Consider the following 21,311-nt stretch of genomic DNA (forward strand, 5'->3'; position numbering starts at 1 on the left):
ATAATAGAATTGTTTGACGCAAATTTTTCATATAAAATTCCTAACACGTTAAATTTTTGTTAGCGGCTCAGTGATGAAGCATTAAAAATTCGATTACGGTAAAACCGGTAGGTAACGGTGTATGTCTTGAGATTCGAAGCAGTAATTTCGCTACAATTGGTAACTTCGATTATTTCCTTACTGATGATTATTGTTATTTTAACTTTTTTTTTTTCCTTTAAGTAATGTACACACACTGAGCTATATATCAAGTTCAAAATAGCAAAAATACCTATGTATGTGAGCCCTTATCAAAATATATTGCTTTTTTGTATTAGAATACGAAAACAAATGATTTGAAACTGGTGTATATTCTGAACGGCAAAAACAATAAAAAAATATCGTAGATCTAAACAAAAACAATCGAAACAGGCTTTACCTGTGGACTTGGAGTCTTGCAATGGAAAGTGGAGGGCTGACCGAAGACTGCAAACTTGCGAACATATAGCGTTCACGGGTGGCGCACGACGCACGCTCGCGCGAGACATTAAAAAGTTAAATTTATCTTTCGTTTCTAAATTTTTAATTTAAACCAACGTGTATTTTTAGTAGTTTTATTAAATAAAAATGGAGAAATATCAAGTTTTGATCTTCTTATTCATCGCTTTAGTTGCGCCGACATCTTCAAATTCAAGTAAGTGATTGAATCTTAGAAGAAAGTAGACAGACGAGTTGGTTTAATCCGTGTCTATTTCCTGATAATGCTATAAAGTCCATCTTACTTTTACTATTATTAATAAATTATTATATTATATAAAATCCGATAAACTATACATCATGAATACTTTATCCAAAATTTGAACTATAATGGATAAGCGTGTATCAATGGAATAAACCTATAGTTTTTTAATATTTTCTTTTTAATTATTATCTACAGGATCATTAAATAAAACTAAATTTAAATTAAAGCAGACTTTTTCTATGCTTTAGTTTATTTTTAAACTACTATGGCGCAACAAGTTCGTTTTTGAAATACTTAATACATTTCAAACCGAATTTAACAGAATAAAACGCAGTTTTTAGACAATGTATTAGACCATAGACTTTTGTTAATTAATTTATGAAAGCATTTCACACTAGTCAAATAATTTACTATTTTATTTAATTTATTAATATTGATTAAACACTTAGTTTAAATAGAAATCAAATGAACTAAACATATATGAGAAGTGCAAGTGCATTGACCTGACAAGTCAGACAAGTTACTTTTTCAATTTTATGTGAATACATCCAGGATATTAATATATTTTTATACTCTCTTGCTTTTTAATACTTACTTATTTCGTGTGCGTTTCGAACTCTCTTAATAAAAATAAGGTCAACAAGTTTAATTTGTTTTTGTAATACTTCTGTTATCATAGGCGAAGGTTAAAAGAAACAAAAGTAATACATTTTTTAAAATTTATAAACTAGCCTGTAAATGGACCATTCTTGAGCTAAAGCCTCCTCTTTTTTGAAGTTCATATCACCACTGTTCCAATGCGGTTTGGGCAACACGTGAGGCAGATTTACCTCACAATATTTTGAGGTCAGATTCACTTGATCTAACCACTGACCCATCGCGAAGATTCGATTCGATCGATTTTTACACAATTTAGAAAAAAATACTCATTATAAAAAATACTAAAACTGTGAATCGTACAAACTAATAACATAAGACGTTATCTAAAAATAAAATACCAATCGCATCTCTGCTATCGATCACTTTTAGTTCCAACTATTGCTCGAATATAGAATAAATACATACTTATAATTCTCTAATTAATCTGCAAATGTTTCATTCAAATATTAATGTAACAACGTTGTATGTTATTTCAATATGGTGTCTCACTAATAACATTATAATAATACGTATATCTTATTGTCTGTAACGCATCATTTTCATTTGAATAAATGACATAATAGCTCTTCAAAGATGCCTCTTTAAATTTAATGATAAAGGCTTTGTTGATGCATTGATAGTACAGAAAATTGCTTAGAACGAATAATTCATTCATTGTGATGGACGTTTTTCTGACTAATTGGTCATCTTCTCCAAACGACTTCTTATAAGAAAGATACAAACAAAAGCTTTACAGACATAACTCACAGATATGTTCAATGTTTGAAAAAAAACGTGTACACATAACAGCTAAATAATTCTATGGAGGTCGAATATTTTTTTAACCTTTTTATCCCTTTCAACCTTTCATTAAAGTGCCTGTATTTGATCTCTTTTATGTTCACTGGTAAAACTTTGCAAGACTTGATAGCGACATACTTTAGTAAAATTTTGATATATATTTACCTTGCAACGTTGCATACTTGATATAGGTATTTTGTATACTTTACTATATATTGTTAAAGGTAACTTTGACAATTTATTAAGTCAGATAGATCAACCGAGTGTATTTATATCGAAAAACATCCTACGTGACATTGGCGAAATAATCTGTGCCCTGTCGGCACAACTAAAAACCATTAAACTAAGAATTGAATTATATCGAAAAAAATATAATCCAACTGTTGGCACATTAGGTCGTCTTGGCCGATAAGTTAATTTAATTTTACGCCGCAGTTATTTTTTTAACATTTTTTTCCCCAGAAAATCCTTGTATTAAATTGTAAATTGAAAAATGTACCTTTTAAAAACATAATTTATGAAACTAGTATAAACTACGGATACTTGTTGTTTAATTTCCGTGTTGACATTGAAAATAAATAACTTTTTTCTTTTGGCTCAATAGCTATATTTAAAAATAATATTTTCCTTGTAATTAACGTTTGACTCATAATTGTTAGCAAAAATGTGAAAGTTCTAACTGACGTTGCAAATTTGGACACTTTCTTTGACGTACAATTTATACGTAAAATGTACACATGATCTTAGAGCTCTTTTTGGATTTCATTAGAAAAAAAAAAACATTTTAAGCATTTTTCTATACTTACAAACAGAAATCAAATTTGGAGATTACAAAAACGTATTCTTGCGTTCGTAATGCTATTTTCTTTTAGCAATTACTAGGCTAAGTTACAAACGAAATAAAATACTTATACATTATTTCAAAGGCAAATGTGGACAATAATAAACTGATACTACAAAATCAGACCTAGTACTTTAATCAAACGGGAAATAAGATGTGGTTTTATCCTCATGTAAGCTCTACATTGCTTCCTATTACAGACTGCAGAATAACGATAATACATAATACGTTCCTATAACTCAAGAAAAAGCCCATAAACGCTTCAATGAGAACATGTATTAACGGTTACATACATAGTAAAGATTACTTGTCTTGATAGTTAAATAAGTTAATGATTAACGCTTAATATAATTTCTTTATTGTCTTTAAATGTCAATTAAATAGTTATCTAAATCATGAAATAGCAGCAGTAACAAGAATCAAATGACGAAAGAGACGTCTTATAAAAATATTTAATAAAAGTACGTCTGTTAATGTCCCACAACTGAATATATTTCTGAATGTAGCTATATAAGTTTTATTATGTTATACATATATATAATACTAACTGGTGCGCGCGACTCCGTTGGCGTGATTTTAAGCCTTAAAAGTTGGAGTATAACATAATAATATCTACAGATTTACATGTGTATTGAAGTAAATAATTGCTGAGAGCTTTATAATATGAAAAATATATGCACAAGTAACCATTTTTTTTTTTCAAAACAGTATATCGCAAATTAAAGAACAATCACTTCTATAAATAAAAAGAAAAAACGTTTATGTACAATAACCTTGGAATATCAATGAGCTAAAAAAAATCTGAAAATATCAATAATACTTAATTATTTATTTGACTTTATATTAACATTTTCTTAGACATTTGTATAAACATGTAATACTCGCTTTAATATATTACATAATACGTTTAAAACCGACATAACATAACTTTTACTTCATAGTATTATGACTATTATAATAACGGATATAAGAACTAAAATGATCTGTAATATATATGTGATTAGTAGAAAAACTGAGAGATATGTAAAGGCAAGCCAGTTGTGTAACAGATTTCATCCTGTAAGACAGCTTGACATATAGCAATTTAAAGTCATCCGACAAAGACATGTTTTTTTTTTATATATCTACAAAAGGACTAAAACATACGAGCCAAATTTATTATCTCAGTGTGTGTGACAGCTACGCTTGATACTCCCCACTACTTATAGTGTGCGTGTACTTAGTGGCTAACGGTTGGCCACTATTGTTATTTTTTCGACGTTCTCAGGTTTGTGTATACACATATAAATCAGAGGTTTTATCTTTCAATACTCCAAATACGTGTGCACTATCCGTGCCTTTGTTGTCTTTCTATTATTTGTTCGATTTGATATTATTTGATATTGATAAGCACATCGAACTACCAAATAGTTCGATGTGTTTATACAGACTTAACATCCCTTTCGTATCATTTGTTTTTTTTTGCTATAATTACACCATTTAAGATAAATATATAAATTTGCATTGTTATTTGTAATGAAATTAACTAAAACTAATTATGAATAGTATATATTTTTAACAATGAACGAAATTAAAACGGCGTTAAGGTTGCACTCTAAGGTAAATCAGGTATGACTAAATTATCTTAACGACAAATGAATTAACAAGGTCACATAATATTTATATTACTACTTATGAATAAAAAGGTAAATATCGATATATAAAAAATATGTTAAAATTTCATAATATTTTGAGGAAAATCCATATAATAAAATCGTCACACATAACAAGTCATTATATTGGTAGAGCGGCTTAAAAACATATATTAACATTTTTAAATGAAACGTAAATATCAATATAATAATAATTGTCCACTTAAATATGGATCCCAATACAATTATAGAGATTTCATTTTCTTATACACAATAATCGTCACAAATTGTAAGTCTTCGGTTGAAGTCGAAGTTTTTCAATATTCACGAAACCTCTCGGTATGTTTTGTCACGCATATTCAATACATAGTAATTCAACTCGAAAAGGGTCAAACGGCGCAACTAGAATTAGTCGCAGTTGACTTGTTACGCTTTTATACTTATGTTGTAATTATATAGTCTGTTTATGAATTAACGTGCGCTTGAATACATAAAGTTAGGATCTTTACAACGTTGCCTCATTGCATGTAATAGTATTAAGACTAAAGGTTTTTCTTTTTAGCAAATGAATCATACAATACCAATAAATTCTACTAATTTACGTAATTAATATACAATTCTTTAAAATATATCATAATGAATAAATGAACTGAACAAATTTATAAAACAAATTAACCGTGAGAGTCAAAATAACTGAGTTTTAAAAACGAAAAACTAGTGTTTTTATGGGAAATATATATTTATTGAAGTTAGAAACGTGGAAGTTCCCTTGTAATTAATTGCACGTATTTATTTTAAGAATAACTTACACCATGTATAAATGTATTGCTTGGTGTCAAAAAACCCTTTTTGACAAAATTCGACCATTTTTATTATGAAGTAATACATTCCAAACATTTAAAATATATATATATATATGTACTACGTCTATGATTTTCACAGATAAATAAATCTTAGATCAATTTAAATTTATGGTTATTTTTATTACATCATAGTCACAAAATTCGTTCTTAAACGTTTTAATATGTAAAATAAATACGAGTGTAAAGGATGTTTTTCCGTTTCTGTCAACAAAATTGAAAACACGATAATACATCTCGTGTCCTCTACATAAAAATTAAACTAAAAGTACATTCCGCTAAGGTCGTACAGGACGATAGTGAACGATTTATATTTCATTCATTATACTAAATCTTCTCAACGCTCCCGAGCTGATTTTATTACACGCATCACTCTCGGTAACAAGGATGCGAGTTGAATTAATAAGTATGTCTCTGTTCTAAAATCTTATACTATTATTTCTCGATTACATTTTTAAGTTAGGTATTATGTTAAATTCTAAGATAACAAAATGTTTACTGTTAGACATATGGCTTAATTTAAATATCTATAGATTTTTTTTTATGAGGATAATAGGTTAGAATATTGTATTTAAATTTTAAATTAAAATCGATTCTTCTAAACATATCTTCAAATACAAAATATAAAGTATAGTGCTGTTGATTAATGATAAATCTTGATATATATATATATATATATATATTTTTTTTTAAAGATTTTTTTTTTAATATTATTATTGCGTGTATTGATATTTCTTTTACGTTACGATGTTTTTATCTATTAAAATGCTTAAGAATCTATTGTTATCCTGACTTCAAAATGAAACTGAAATAAAACCTTTTTTATTTCGTAGAAAAAAAATTGCAATGAATTATTTTTAAATACTACATATTAGTATGATATAAAAGAAGAATCACGTAAAGCTATTGTGACATCTGACATTTTCAATATTACACGAAGATTTTAACAGTAAACAAATCGAGATAAAAATTAGGTCAATACTGAGAGACAAACACATCAGCTTAGTTAATTACCGGTCAGTAAACGGTATTATTGCGATCGGCTCGAGTTTCGCGGACAAGGTTGCATTAAGCGGTCATTGAACTCGACCAGCTGACCGTCAAGATTTTATAACTAGATAATCAATCGACCGGATTTTATTACAATGTCTGTTATAGCACTTAGACACTTACCACTGTTCTCTTTAATTTCATAGAACTGCGGTTTGTATTTTATGTTTATTGTAAATTCATTGTATGTTTGTATAAGCAGAAAAAATACGAAACGGTTTTATTTATAGACATTAGGTTTAAGCCATTTCGAAGGCTCATGTCTCAGGAAAAAACAAAACCGTTTATGAATACTTTAATATATTATATTATGCTTCACTCAAAGGTAACAAAACTATAAAATCAATGAACTAATACATATGCAAGTTACGGTTAAATAGAATTTTAATCAAGTGACTCTCAAGACGTTTTCAAAATAAGGCTATTCTCATATATATGAAAGTTAAGTTACGTAATGCATAATAATGAATAAAGTTTGCAAAATTATAAATTATTCAGCGTAATTATCTCTTAAAATGCATAATGTGCACTAAACGTGGAGTTAAACGCATAATTTATTTATTCTTTTGTAATATGAGTTGGTTTTCTTTATAACTTTAGTAGGCGAACGGCAAATGAGCCACCTGATGTTAAGTGGTCACCACTGTCCATAGACATTGTCGCCGTAAGAAGTAATAATTTTTTCTTACATCGCTAATGCCCCATCAACTATGGGAACTTAGATGTTTGTCTGTAGTTACACTGGCTCACTCATCCTTAACCGGAACACAACAATAATAAATGCGGGTACGGGCTTTCAATTTATTTTCGTAATAAAATAAATTCTGTTCAACTGGTTAATTTTCACTAATATAATATATTTTTTAAACATAATAGACATCTAAATTAATATTTTTTCAAATTTTTAACTTAAAATCGAATAATGTCTATAATAACAATGTGTAAAAACTAAAGGCGAATGATACTCTCACATCAAGGCTTGTGCCTCAACAAAAATTAAGTTTTTAAAAAGTATATGCAGTTGTTTTTCTTTTTATAACAGTATAGACCAGATAGAATTGAATATTAAATTGACCAAGTTTTATTAGAACCTCTTCATTATGGCACACGTATTCTAATATTAGACTAGCTTTTGATGACATAAATCTAGACACGCGGAAGCGTGTCAGCCAAGTTCTAGTATAGCAGAACTGGCGTGCAGCACCGTGTGTAATATTACACGAACCATTTGGAGCCACTTTTGACCTCCTCATAACTCAAAAACTATTTGACATAAATGTGTCAAATTTGGCTCATATATTAAGACTCGCGAGATACATATGTGTTCCAAATTTCATAAACGCATCTCAAATGGTTATTTAGATATTAACGTCTAAAAATCGTCATTTTTATCACTGACTGACCTATAGATCAAAACTATAACCTACTTCCAGGTGACCTAGAAAGTTCAAATTTGGCATGCAGGTAGATAATTACGCCAATATAAAGGAAAAAATCTGAAACTGGTAATTTTTTATCATATTATTATAATTTTTCATTTTATTAGATCTATTAGGAACACTTATATATTTAGTTCCTGTAATAACTGTAATAAAAAAAATTATGTAAGAACCAGCAATCAAAACTTATGACAGCCGGTCTTAATGTGAATTTTAAGGTCTTCACGTGAATATATAACAAGTTGAATACCACCCTTAAGTTTTTTAAATCCAAATATTTCCGTTTTATTACTTATGAGTATAGCCGACTTTCGTATTTATTACGTTATTAACTAGCATTTAGTGCACATCAATGGCGCAAAATCATTATACTTAAAAAAAATAATAATAATAGGCATTTCGGTACACAGCCGGAGCAGCGGGATAGGAGCGTTGCGATTAAACCTTAACGCGGACGTGTCTGAGCGAGTGGCAACCGCGCTCATAAGAATTATTTCAATCCCTTCCGATGGAAGCTGCCTAGTCTATTCGACTGCATATTTTTTGTTTGAGTATACTAGTATACAACAATAAAATAAGTTTCGTGAGACTGTAGTAGAGTATGTATATCGTAATTGGAATGATTTAAGTTTGTACTCTAGCGCTACAAACGGGGATCCTTATTGCTTGGAAGAACAGTATCGAGCAAGCATGCTGATGTCAGTAAAGGACTGGTGAATGGATTCAATGGAAAAATAGAGAAGATACATTGGTGACGTCGATAACAGCAATAGCGCACGTAAAATAACAGTTTAATTTAAACATACTTTAATTTGCGAACTAGAAGTCAAAACCAAGTTACAGATATTAAGTATTGTACATATATGTTCAAAGGAAACAATTCTCTATTTGCTTAGCATATTCTACTACTATAAACAAATCACAAGGCCTTCGCCTTGACGGTGCTCTTTTCGACATAGGCTCCTCTATATTAAGTAAAGAGCAGGCTTACGTTGGCCTCTCTAGAGTTAAAAACTTAGATGGAGTACATCTTATCAATTTAGGTCCAAGTCAAATCAAGACACAAGAGAGCTCTATTGTAGAGTACAACCGTTTGCGCACGTTATACCACCCCTACTTGGGCAAATTAAGTATAAACAGAAAACGCGTAAAAAAATTCCGGTCACTGAGTGGGCAATTCACTCGAACATTTCAGAGGTACCTACAAGAACAATAAGAACGTATCAAAAAAAAGACAATTATACCCCGTAAACATAGGAAAATAGAATAGTTTAACAAAAACCATTTGGTATTAATTTTGTTATTAATAAATACCTACTAATAATTTATACAAAAAGTAGTGATATCCCATCAAAAACATAAATGTAAAAATGAGAGCCAAGTTAAATATTATGATATATACCTTGGTTGTTGTCTTCAACGACAAAAGAAGTGAGATCTAAATTTGTGCCAAGTTAAAAAGTCCTTTCTGAAATTTATTTATAACTACATAAAATATCATTTCTTCTTATAACTTGGGGTAATATATTGTTGCCTAAGGTCTGACTTGGCTAGTTCTTATATGTTTATAAACACAAATTGTAGTTTGTGTTTAGAATAACAAATTATAACTCAGAACATCTAAGAAGAATGGAGGACAGGTCAGTATTGCTTAGTTAGTATACGTACATTAAGAGCTGCGATGGTCCAGTCTCTAGAAAATATGAATCTTAATCAGATATTGCGAGTTCATATCCAGACAAGTACCATTGAATATTTGCGTGCCTAATTTGTGTTCATAATTCATTTGTAACAGGCTTAGAACTTACGAAGGCTATAATATAATTCGTATATGAGAACTAGCCAAGTCAGACCTTAGGCAACAATATATTACCCCAAGTTATAAGAAGAAATGATATTTTATGTAGTTATAAATAAATTTCAGAAAGGACTTTTTAACTTGGCACAAATTTAGATCTCACTTCTTTTGTCGTTGAAGACAACAACCAAGGTATATATCATAATATTTAACTTGGCTCTCATTTTTACATTTATGTTTTTGATGGGATTCAATTCACCAAAATGAACCCAAAATTTATGGATTTAAATTTGAAATAAAATTTAAAATAAACAGTGGGATACCCGAGTAGTTTAGTAACAGTAGTTTATGTTGCCATAAACCTTTGAGAAAAACCTTGTTTACACACATGACACGCTATAATCGAGAGGTTGTATGAAAAAGACGCATCTATTGTTCAGCATGCATCGGCCTCCATTGTTTTCACTGCACTGGTGACGACGGACACCGTTATGCTGAGCTGACTCGCATAATAAGTGCCGTAAGCGAAGAAAGCTGTTGACACCCGATTAATCACGCCTTATTATATTTTAGTCCAGGTGAATTTCATTGAAAAAGTATGCCATACATAATTCACCAGTAGGACAGTACTGTTACACAACTATATTGTTAGGCATTAAGTGATAATTCATTGCATTTATAAATTTAAAAAATATCCAATATTATCTATACATAATAAAATTGGAGTGTCTGTTTGTAATATAACCCATTTTTACTAAATGCCTATGCCTGTATACACGGTACATATACCAAAATAACATATTTTACAGTTTGTCTGTCTGTCTGTTTGTTCCGGCTAATCTCTGGAACGGCAGTACCGATATTGACTGGACTTACCGATATCACTGGCAGATAGCAGATGTAATGAGGAGTGACTTAGGAAACTTTTATTTTAGAATTATATGTAGAATAAAAATAAAATCACGCTACAATATTCAAATAACTTAAATTCAAACAACGCGCACGAAGTCGCGGGCACAGCTAGTTAATAATAAAAAAACTATAACTTGAATTTTGATATATCACAAATAAAACTATAAATGTCCTGTGTATGACATAATTATTGCTTATTATAAATATAAATCATGAAACTATTGTGTCCACGCGGTAGATTTTACTTTGTATTCAATAAAAATATTTAGTTATTAATATAAATAATATTAATAAAAGATATATACTAATTAATAGGGATTTTTTTAAAGATGGCATGTTAAAGTTGTTTATAAGAAAACTATATTGAAAGTAGTCTTTGATTCGTCTGATATTATTTTTACAGCCATTAGTGATGTCTTCAAAATAATAATTAAATATTCTATACTTTATATTTCTACTATTAAAAAATATACAAAATATGAATTCATAATTACCCATATTTTTGTAGTATTCATAGATACGCTAGAATACGCTTATACTAGCTAGTAGTATTTTCAAATGCGTTTATAGTTTCCGACAGATAACAAAACATTTTTTTAATCTATACTAACCATCAAATTAATAATAATAGAATAACGACAATATTAATGTTATTATATTATATTTCAATTTTTTTTTAAAACTAAATATAAATAATTTTTTTGTAATAAAAAACATTTAAATATGGATTTTTATAAATTATCATGTTATCGATATTTATTAATTTGCTTTTTAACTTATGGTTATTATCTTTTTTTTTTATTTTTAAATTTTTAAAGTCTTGTATTTGGTACGAAATCACAATCAATCATAGAATTGGTTTAAGAAAACCGCTTTAGTAAGTAGAGTAACAATCTTTGGTCTATAATAAGATTTGGTAAATTCTGTGAAAATTAAAATGCAACTACTAATGCATTGAAAAGATGCAATAACTGCACACTCTGTCCCAGAGAAAGATAGTACAGATATTTTATTTTATTTTCATTAGGACAACCAACAGTAGATACAATATCACATCCAAAATAAAAAATTACATTTCAAAATTATCAAGGCAAAAGTTCTACTACTTACAGGTATTCTCACCATGCATTATCATATTACACAATGTAATTATTGAAAATATGAATTAAACATAAGCATAATAATTAAAAATAAGAAATTTTTAAACTATTATTAATAAATAATAATTAATAAGATAAACCATATGATTAGAATTGAGCACAAAGGAATTTCTTTATTTTTCGATTGAATTGAGGTCGACTATCGTGACATATGTCTAAATCTTTTACTTTAATACTGATGGTGATGTATAACAGTGATAATCTCGATATGATGGAATTCCTACCTAGTTGCGTTTTATATTATTTTTATTTCATTTTTTTCAGATGTTTTTGGGGGTCACTGTTCGAAACAGGACGACGATGTTGACGCGTGCTTGTTAAAAAGTTTTAATAACCTCATCGAACATCTCAAGAGTGGAGCGCCCGAACTGGACATCGAACAGGTAGATTTTATTTTATTTAAAACTGTCTGCCTTTACCCATCTAATTTGCCGGGCGACTTCGGATGGGTAAATTATAAATGTATTAATTTACTGTTTTTAGTAGAGTAGCACTTTAGTTTCAGCGTAGTTTCGGGTGTAGATTAATATATAAAGATATTTTTTTATTTTAAAAATAAATAAAAATTATATTGCACAACAACATCAACGCAACGAATTCTTATATTTGAGTTTAATGCAGGATGATGTAAATATTTATCGAAAGCGATTTTTATCATCAATAATATCCGCGTTTAAAATTAGAATTTAAGCGACCGGCAAATATCGAAATGTCTTATAATCGTCCAACACAAGGCCTTGACTTTCTGGTTTTCTTAGCGACATTTTAATTTTTTAATAGAAATTGAATGACGTGTGTACTTATCTGTGGTCCCACCTTTGATATTTTAGTTCACAATCCTTAATATTGCTTAGTAATGACTAATGAGTCAATATTTCATAACTGTAATACAAAATAAATTTATCTTGCTAGATGTTTGTATATATGTATATATTTTTATTACTATTATTGTACAGAAATAATCATTGGTGCTTGCCCGGGTTTGAACCCACAACCTTCCTTTAACATTTACATATAATTCATTTCGTACTCGGCGGTGGAAAATTCAACGTGAGTAATCCTCGAGTGTCGAACACAATTCTGCTAGTGGTATATGGTTAACCAAACCGCATTGGAGTGTAATGGAGTAAGCTTTTAACCTTCACGTCCAGCATTGCGATTCTGTAAGAATTCACTTCGCAACTCACTCGTTAAATATAGTAATTTGGATGTCGTGTGTCCTTTTAATTTTTATTATTATAGTCATTGTCGTATATTACAATCGGACATTACACGGTGTTCTACGGTGAGTTTCGAGTTTCTTGTTACAGAATAGCCCTACAGATAAATCTTTGCATGACACCTACAAGCTGTCACTTTAACGTATATTTCTAGGCTTGTACATTAATCATACCTTAAATTATTGTTGACATTCATCCCTCCCATGTTCTTTCCATTTCCATCAAGGTTTTCTGTCTCTCTACTTTCAAAGATACATAAAAATAAAACTTAAAGGGCAAAGATTTTATATACATTGTACTTTTATATATAGATTATATTTTATATACAATACGTTTTTTTACAGTCGGATTCAATAGTAATCGACGAATTGTCGATCGCTCTCGGCGGCGGCCCCGATGGCTACAAAGCAACGTTCAAAGACATCAACGCGAGCGGTGTTGATGACGTCACAATAACAAATGTCAGGTAAAGTAAAAGACTAATTGTTTCATAAAAACAATGATTGTTTATGAAACTTACACTAATTTTATTTTATTTTTAATTCGAAACACCAACAGCATTATGATGTCCCTATAACATATATTACGTACAATTATCTTAAGCTAAGGTTTTATACACTTTTATTGTTACGAAACCAGCGGAACATAATGGCCATTTGACATTCTTTGACGAAATTTAGATTGAAACATAATACCATTTGTAATTCATTTGAAATATACAAATAACTAACACACTGTTATACAAATTATTAAATATACAGAAAAAAAATGTCAGTTGAATTGTAGGAGTACGTATTAAATATTCCCTTCGCGTCGTAACTACGTGACAAAGCACACGCTGACGGTACGATGCGTTGACCGATGCATCATATCGTTACAAAGAAATTCTTGACCGTTTGCTGCCGAAGCCAAGAATAACCACAAACAACAACCTCTCATTGTCAGAACCTTGACCTTCGAATCCTTTGCTTTACCCAGTATGGTTATATTAATCATAACCAGGAAAGACTGAGTATGTTGTGATTAACTTAGATGATATTTTAAATGAATGTATCTTTTCAATTTTTATCGAGTTGTTTAAAAATAGAATCTAAATAACCTTAGATTTTAAAATATAGGATAAATAAAGATTCAGTCAACACAAATTAGATATTAATTTGTGTTTATATAACATCTCGTGTCTAAAATAATAAAGTAAAACTTCGTCCTTCAACTAAAAAAACATTTAAGTGAACGTAATTTTTGTTCACAAAAAAATGAATAATTGTAAGTTTACAATTTGAAGTTGAAACTTAATCATATTTCGAAAAGGTTAAATATTTTTTTTACATGCATTTGTAATATTCTCGTATATATTTGTGTAAACGTTTACATTGAATACATTGCATAAATGCATATAAAACTATTTACCTTATTTTTTACTGAGACTTGTAACTAAAAAGACCTTTATTTATTACTTGTTCTTTGACATTTTATACAAGTTTTTAAATCTTACCAGCGTTTCCTTATATTTATCCATTTGTACTTAAAATATATATCTTACTTTATATTACAACGATTTAAGCCTTTAAGATCATTAATATTCTGTAGGAACGAACTTGAAAATCGTCCAAGAACAGAATCGTTAATTATCAGAACGTTATATGCCACATCAGTTATAATAATTATAACGAATAAAAATAATTTAAATGATACACGCTTCAAAATAATGTATAATCGTAAGTCAATTTTTAAAAAGTCACAAGTGAGATACGAGGTGAGTTGTCAGCGTGTACCAACTAAAATATCATCTCTGCAGGACGTTTCTTCAATTATTCAACCAGTATTGCATAAAATATAGTAACATAGTTACTTGAATGAACGTAACGTAACGTTTTTCGTATTTAAAAAATAAATAACGAAATAATAAAATACAGCATTGTTTGCACAAATGCAACGAAATTGGGAGGAAAAATACTGCAAAAATAAACGATTAAAATGAATGCTTCTGATTATGTCGTGATATTGGTAACTTTGGCGGAGCTGTGGCAGAAGTTGAACTAAACCAAGAGATAATTTGTATTCTTTTCTATTTCCTACTGTAGGTCGGATCTAGACACATACCAGTTCCAGCTGACGCTATCCATACCCCACATCAGCACAACAGCACGATACCGCTCCTCGGGCATTCTGCTACTCGTACGAGCCTCTGGCGGCGGGGACTACTGGGGAGAATATGGTACTGAAACAATTGCTTCACAAGGCTTCATAAAAATATTTAAAATATTAATTAAACAAAACTCTATCAAGTTTTGTTATATTTAATATATATTATTATCATATGGAAGGAATCTTAACGTATTTATATATAGCGTACAATAAAGGAAATACTTTTTGCGTATTTGTTAGTTACACGAATGATGATTAAAATTATTAAGAAATGGCAAATGAAAATGACGAGAGAAATATATATAAACATTTTATTGATTTCAGAGAATGTTAAAGCAAAAGTATACTTCCGCGGCGAGCCGTACGATCGTAAGGGCAAGACTTACCTGAAGCTGAAACAGCTGAAACTGGACTTCTCCGTCAAGGACATCAAAATGGGTGTTGAGAACTTACAAAATAGCAACTCTGTGCTACGTATGTACAAATAGTGCTTACAAATTGGTATATAAAAAAATTATAACACGCGAAGGAAAAATAGATTGCAATGCGTTTCTAAATGCAAGGGTATTTGTGATATAAGATGTACGTCACACAATCAGCACGCGAGAAGAATCAAAACCAAATGTACAGTGAAATTTAAATAATTGACATGATATGATTTCATATTTGACTCCTTTTAAACACAACGATATTTTTATCTTACACTTTATGCGTTCAAATAAACACTGTTAGCATAATATGTTAGATTATATGCTTATGCACGTACATATCGCTTATAAGGCGTACTAGAAATCTGAAAATTATGATAACAAAAAACAATAAGAATAAATAATAAGAAACGTTTTAAAACTTATTTGATTCTTATTATTTTTCGAACGTAAAAATAAACTTTCTCTTACATTTTATTTTTATTTATGTTAAGACAATTGTCTATGAATAAAGTTGTCTACATCTAGCGAAACGTAACTTCTCTCTTAGCCTTTTATTGATAACGAAAGTTATTTTAGTATGTAAAAGTTTATTATTTCATTGAATGTTTTCTGGTTATTTTTAAAATGTATAAATTGTCGTTACAGAAGCAGCACTTAACCTGTTCATAAATACAAACGCTCAGGAGTTACTGAAGGAAATGAAGCCCCAACTGAAGAGGGACCTCGCTGAGAAAATGTCGGGATTCCTAAACAGAATCCTCGAGAAAATACCCTACGACGACTGGATTGTAGACTAAATAAAATCTTCAAGATATCCTCTATTCTAATTTTCTTAATATAAAGCAATTTTTGGGTTAAAATTGTTCACACTTCACAAATATGTTCAGTACAGTTTACGTTCATGTAATTGTATTTATGATTAATGATTTTAGTTTTTTTTAAACTGTTACAAAAGATTAAAGTAAATTTTGTGGTATTAGGTATTAAATCTTTATATAAGTGAAAGCAACTTACAATTATTATTGGCGGTGTGTGTTTGAATTTACATTTCAGGGGTCAAAAAATTAATATAATTAATTCTTATTTTTCCTTTGTAATATGTAATTGGTTTCTTTTTTTAAAAAAACGGAGCATAACTTATTAAAATATTTAAGTTATTTATTTGTGACAAATTTGATTAGGCTTGAAAAATTCATCCTTTTAATCCCAGTCTACTATTAATTGTATATTAATTTTAAGAAAAATAAAATACTTTAAAATCATCATATCTTTTTGTACAATAAAGATCCAAAAAAACGACTTCCTTAGTTCTAATTGGCACTTATTATCACTACGTGGTAATTACAGTAAAAAGTCAACGTTCCAAAAATTCCAACATTATATTTTTACTGATGAAACCCCTATAGGATGAACCAAACGCAAACTCTAAACTGGTTGGTCTTAAATAACTTCTCTTTAAAGTATTTCATATAGACCGTAGATGAGCACTAAGATTTTTTTTTAAATTCAACCCTTATAATAGGGTTAAATGGGAGATAAAAAATTGTATGGAAATTTCTGATGAAAATGAGTTAAAGACAAATGTGATTTTTTTGAAGTGTAAACTTCTATAGCCGCCTTGGGCACTTTTTGGTAGAGGAAAATAGGTTTGCGTCACCGACGTGCTCATGACAGGCGCATGCGCGGCGGCGTGCCCGTCTGCTATGTGCGTTAGACGCTTTTTGTATGGGTGAAATATCGTGTGATCGCGTCACCGACATGTCTAATAACAGTATTTCTGTAGCTATAGATTTTTTACATACATTAGCAGCCCGTAAATGTCCCACTGCTGGGATAAAGGCCTCCTCTCCCTTTGAGGAGAAGGTTTGGAGCATATTCCACCACGCTGCTCCAATGCGGGTTGGCGGAATACACATGTGGCTGAATTTCGTTGAAATTAGACACATGCAGGTTTCCTCGCGATGTTTTCCTTCACCGCCGAGCACGAGATGAATTATAAACACAAATTAAGCACATGAAATTTCAGTGGCGCCTGCCTGGGTTTGAACCCGAAATCATCGGTTAAGATGCACGCGTTCTAACCAATGGGCCGTCTCGGCTCAGCTATAGATATGTCAACGACGCGACAGATTGTAATCTGTCGAAATATTGTGAACTGTGAAATTGTCTTTTAGTTCATTCCATGTTTTAATGCAACAATGGAGACTTTGTTGGCATATGTTAGAATTATTTTGGTATTAATTGTATGTATTATACTATGCTGTATGTTTCCCTATAATAAATAAAATAAAAATAAATAAATTTACTTCGATAGATTGTAAGCTACCAAATAATAACTCTTCGCTCGCTCTTACAATACATCAGCCAATCAGGGGACAGATTGTAATCTAACAGTTTGACTTCGACAGATCACATTATGGGGAAAAATAATACGTTAAATTGCAATCAAATTTCACGGTTCACAATATTTCGACAGTTTACAATCTGACGAGATAGATTGTAATCTAACGGTGTTTGTAATCTTACGGTGACATATCTATAGCTACAGAAATACTGTTATTAAACATGTCGGTGACGCGATCCTTGATTCTAAAGATGCCATCAGACGGTGGTAAAAGAAATAATTTAATTTCTAAATTAAACAATTTAAATATGTCCAATGATCGTACTAAAAATATAAATCAAGTCAATCAGTTTTGAAACAAATATTTTTATTTCTTACTTTAGTTACCATAAGTATATATAATATAAAGACTATCCATAAATGATGGTATTTTATTTAAATTGTACTCATATTTTGTCATGATCTTGTACTGTAAATGATGCAACAGATTTGAAAACCAGAGTAATGTTAATGATTTTAATTAATACATTAGGAAATTTTAATACTAAACGTTCTAAGTTTTCACTTTTATCGGCAGTCCCTATAACTGCCAATATTTTTTTTTCAATAGTTCATCTAAACGTTGAAATTAGGGATGAAAATTTGTATTTGTTAAAATATTGCAATTGTTATTTTAGTTTGCCTGTTTTTAGTACCGGGCAACATCAAAATTTAATTTAATTTATTTTAGAGTTAAATTATATTTTGTTTTCTTATTTTTATGACTCCGCAATAGATGTCAGACTCCAAACAACAGATGAAGATTCATTGACCGAAACGTGTCCTTGCAGGAAGGTTATTTCCTTTCATGTTAAGCACAAGTTAGTGCGTATGAGTCGTTTATTTATAATTAAATTTGTGGTCATAGAATATATTGGATTTCTGCTAAACGTTTCGCAAAATCGTTACATATGTATTTATAAAACCGCAATCGGCGTTTAAAGTGAAACTACGTCATAAGATGGAAGGAATTTTCCTTCGATTACTATCAAAGTACATATTGCGATGTTTAAAAAAGTACTTTAGGTAGAACTAAACAAGACTCCACAGATTATAAATATATCATATTATATCATATTATTCAGTGGCTAAAGTCTTGAAGAGGGATGATTCAAATAAGAATAATGACAAACACCTGCTTATTAGTTCCCATTTCTGTGTTCAATGTACAAGTAGGTACCGTAGTATGCTATGTTCTTTTATCTTCAGACAAAGTGGATCTGAATAAAGGACATTGGCGATATTGGTTCTTAATCAACAGTTCACATCCAAACTAACACCATACATTTTGGCGCGCTTAATTGATTACTGCTGTTCGTCGATTACTTAATCGTTATAATAATTCATCTAACAAAATAAATACTTTTTTTTTTATTTAACACAATATTTTAAACGGAATAAACTTTTATAAAACATCTGCTTAGTTCTTTCTCCAATAATGGAACATTTATGAGCTTCATGATACCACCGTACTCTAATTCAAGGTTTAAGTTTAAGGTATTGCAATCGCTTTATTGTATGCTAATCACATATACCTCCAACCTATAAACAGCTGATCTAATGGCATTATACTCCTCTTAATACGATATAATCCGAAATGAGGACATTCGCCAGAGAAATCTAAAGTCAACGACATCGCACATAGAATTAGCTCGCAAAACTGGAAGTGGACTAGACAATTAGTCATTTCTCTAGGCGCCTTGATAGCCGATGAAACCGACAAGTGATAGAGTGGAGACCACGCTTAGGCAAATGTTATATAGTACGCCCTGTGGCGAGATGAACGGAGGATTAAAAAAACAAATAGCTGAATAAAAAAACCTCATATCCAAAGCGCTTCTCACATGCGTCTGGCGATTCTAAGAGCAGAGAAAAAATTGACTCAACTCAAATATAACGATTGCTATAACTCCCGCCTATAAAACCATCCGAAGCATTGGCGTCGAGTCTCGTTATTGCTACACTTTCTATACAGTACAAAAATAGTCTCTATACTAATTAACCTTCGTATATATTAATATATCGCTCCCTCACGTATCTTACGTATATGGGAACGATAGACATTAAAATACATTCTAACTTGTGAAATACAATAGGTATGTACGTTAATCATATAAACACAGTAAGTCTATTTTAAATATTTTTATGCCACTGTATTATAATCACATTCAATATGCTATTTCGTATATCATTTAATACTCTATTCCAATCGAAGAAGGAAAATAAACAACACTTTGATTTACACATACCACGCGAGTAGCTCAGCTATATTGTGCACTATTAACATTTACATTCTACTACATACAACTACTTATATTTTACTTCCGATAACAGTTTCGTCGATATTCAAAACGCCATTTTTTCACAAATCCATAATGAATATCTAATAAGTATCTCCTCAATTGGACGTCAAATTTGATTAATTTGGATTTTCTCTTAATTGGTTGGAATACATTATATCCAGCCTTGACTAAACTAATGTACTATGAACAAAATAAACTAAGATTCAAATAATATAAAAATCTATGTAAATACTAAATATATTTTTAATATAAGCACATTTGATGACTATATGATCTAATCATATTAAGATGATCACCCAGAAAATAACTTATTATTATATTATTTCTACTGTATTTTAAGAACATGTCAAATCATTAAAAAGCAGTGAGACCGAATTTGCGCCTTGTATAGTCTTAGACGATGTATGTGAGGCATAGGTATGCTAAATTATTAAATAAGACTAATAACTTTAAGGTGATAATAAGTACTGTGTGTTGCTGATTTCTGGTTTGAACAGTGAAGGAGCCAGTGTTATTTATACAATTAATACAATAAATTTTACCAGGACCCCTAGGAAAACTATTGAAGCCAAATATTACTATTTGAATGGTGATGACATACCATAGTAAATCATAAACATCCTTACTAGAAATTCATTGTGGTAGAAACAGTATATCTTAGGAATATCGAAAAGGATATAGGGGGATTTTATTGCATAGGAGCCTCAACACAGATAGCCCGGCCCTGGATTTTCTATACTAGATCCTATGATTGTAATTGAGTTTTCCACTATCAGTGTATCAGTTTACTGGGTGTAATCGGCGTCTAGATTCCTAACAAATAAACTAAACAATACACTTTATTGTGTTAGAATATTATCAAGATTATATAATGAACATATTAACAATGATAAATATATAATTACTTACAAATTAATCTTAAATCGATTAATTTTAACTTAATGTATATATAATTATAGTAAAAAACACATCAT

At 30.0% G+C, this 21,311-nt stretch overlaps 1 protein-coding gene across 1 annotated transcript; it reads left to right on the forward strand.

The window, feature by feature from the left end:
* Positions 1–361: 361 nt before the first annotated feature.
* LOC125074618 (protein takeout) lies at positions 362–16,599 on the forward strand. The gene is made up of 6 exons (XM_047685988.1): positions 362–673; positions 12,117–12,235; positions 13,417–13,538; positions 15,157–15,290; positions 15,545–15,694; positions 16,297–16,599. The coding sequence occupies exons 1-6, from the start codon at positions 607–609 to the stop codon at positions 16,446–16,448; spliced, it is 744 nt and encodes a 247-aa protein (XP_047541944.1). The 5' UTR covers positions 362–606; the 3' UTR covers positions 16,449–16,599.
* The last annotated feature ends 4,712 nt before the right edge of the window (positions 16,600–21,311 follow it).

Source organism: Vanessa atalanta, chromosome 2 (genome assembly GCF_905147765.1).
Source record: "Vanessa atalanta chromosome 2, ilVanAtal1.2, whole genome shotgun sequence".
In the NCBI taxonomy this organism is placed as follows: Eukaryota; Metazoa; Arthropoda; class Insecta; order Lepidoptera; family Nymphalidae; genus Vanessa; species Vanessa atalanta.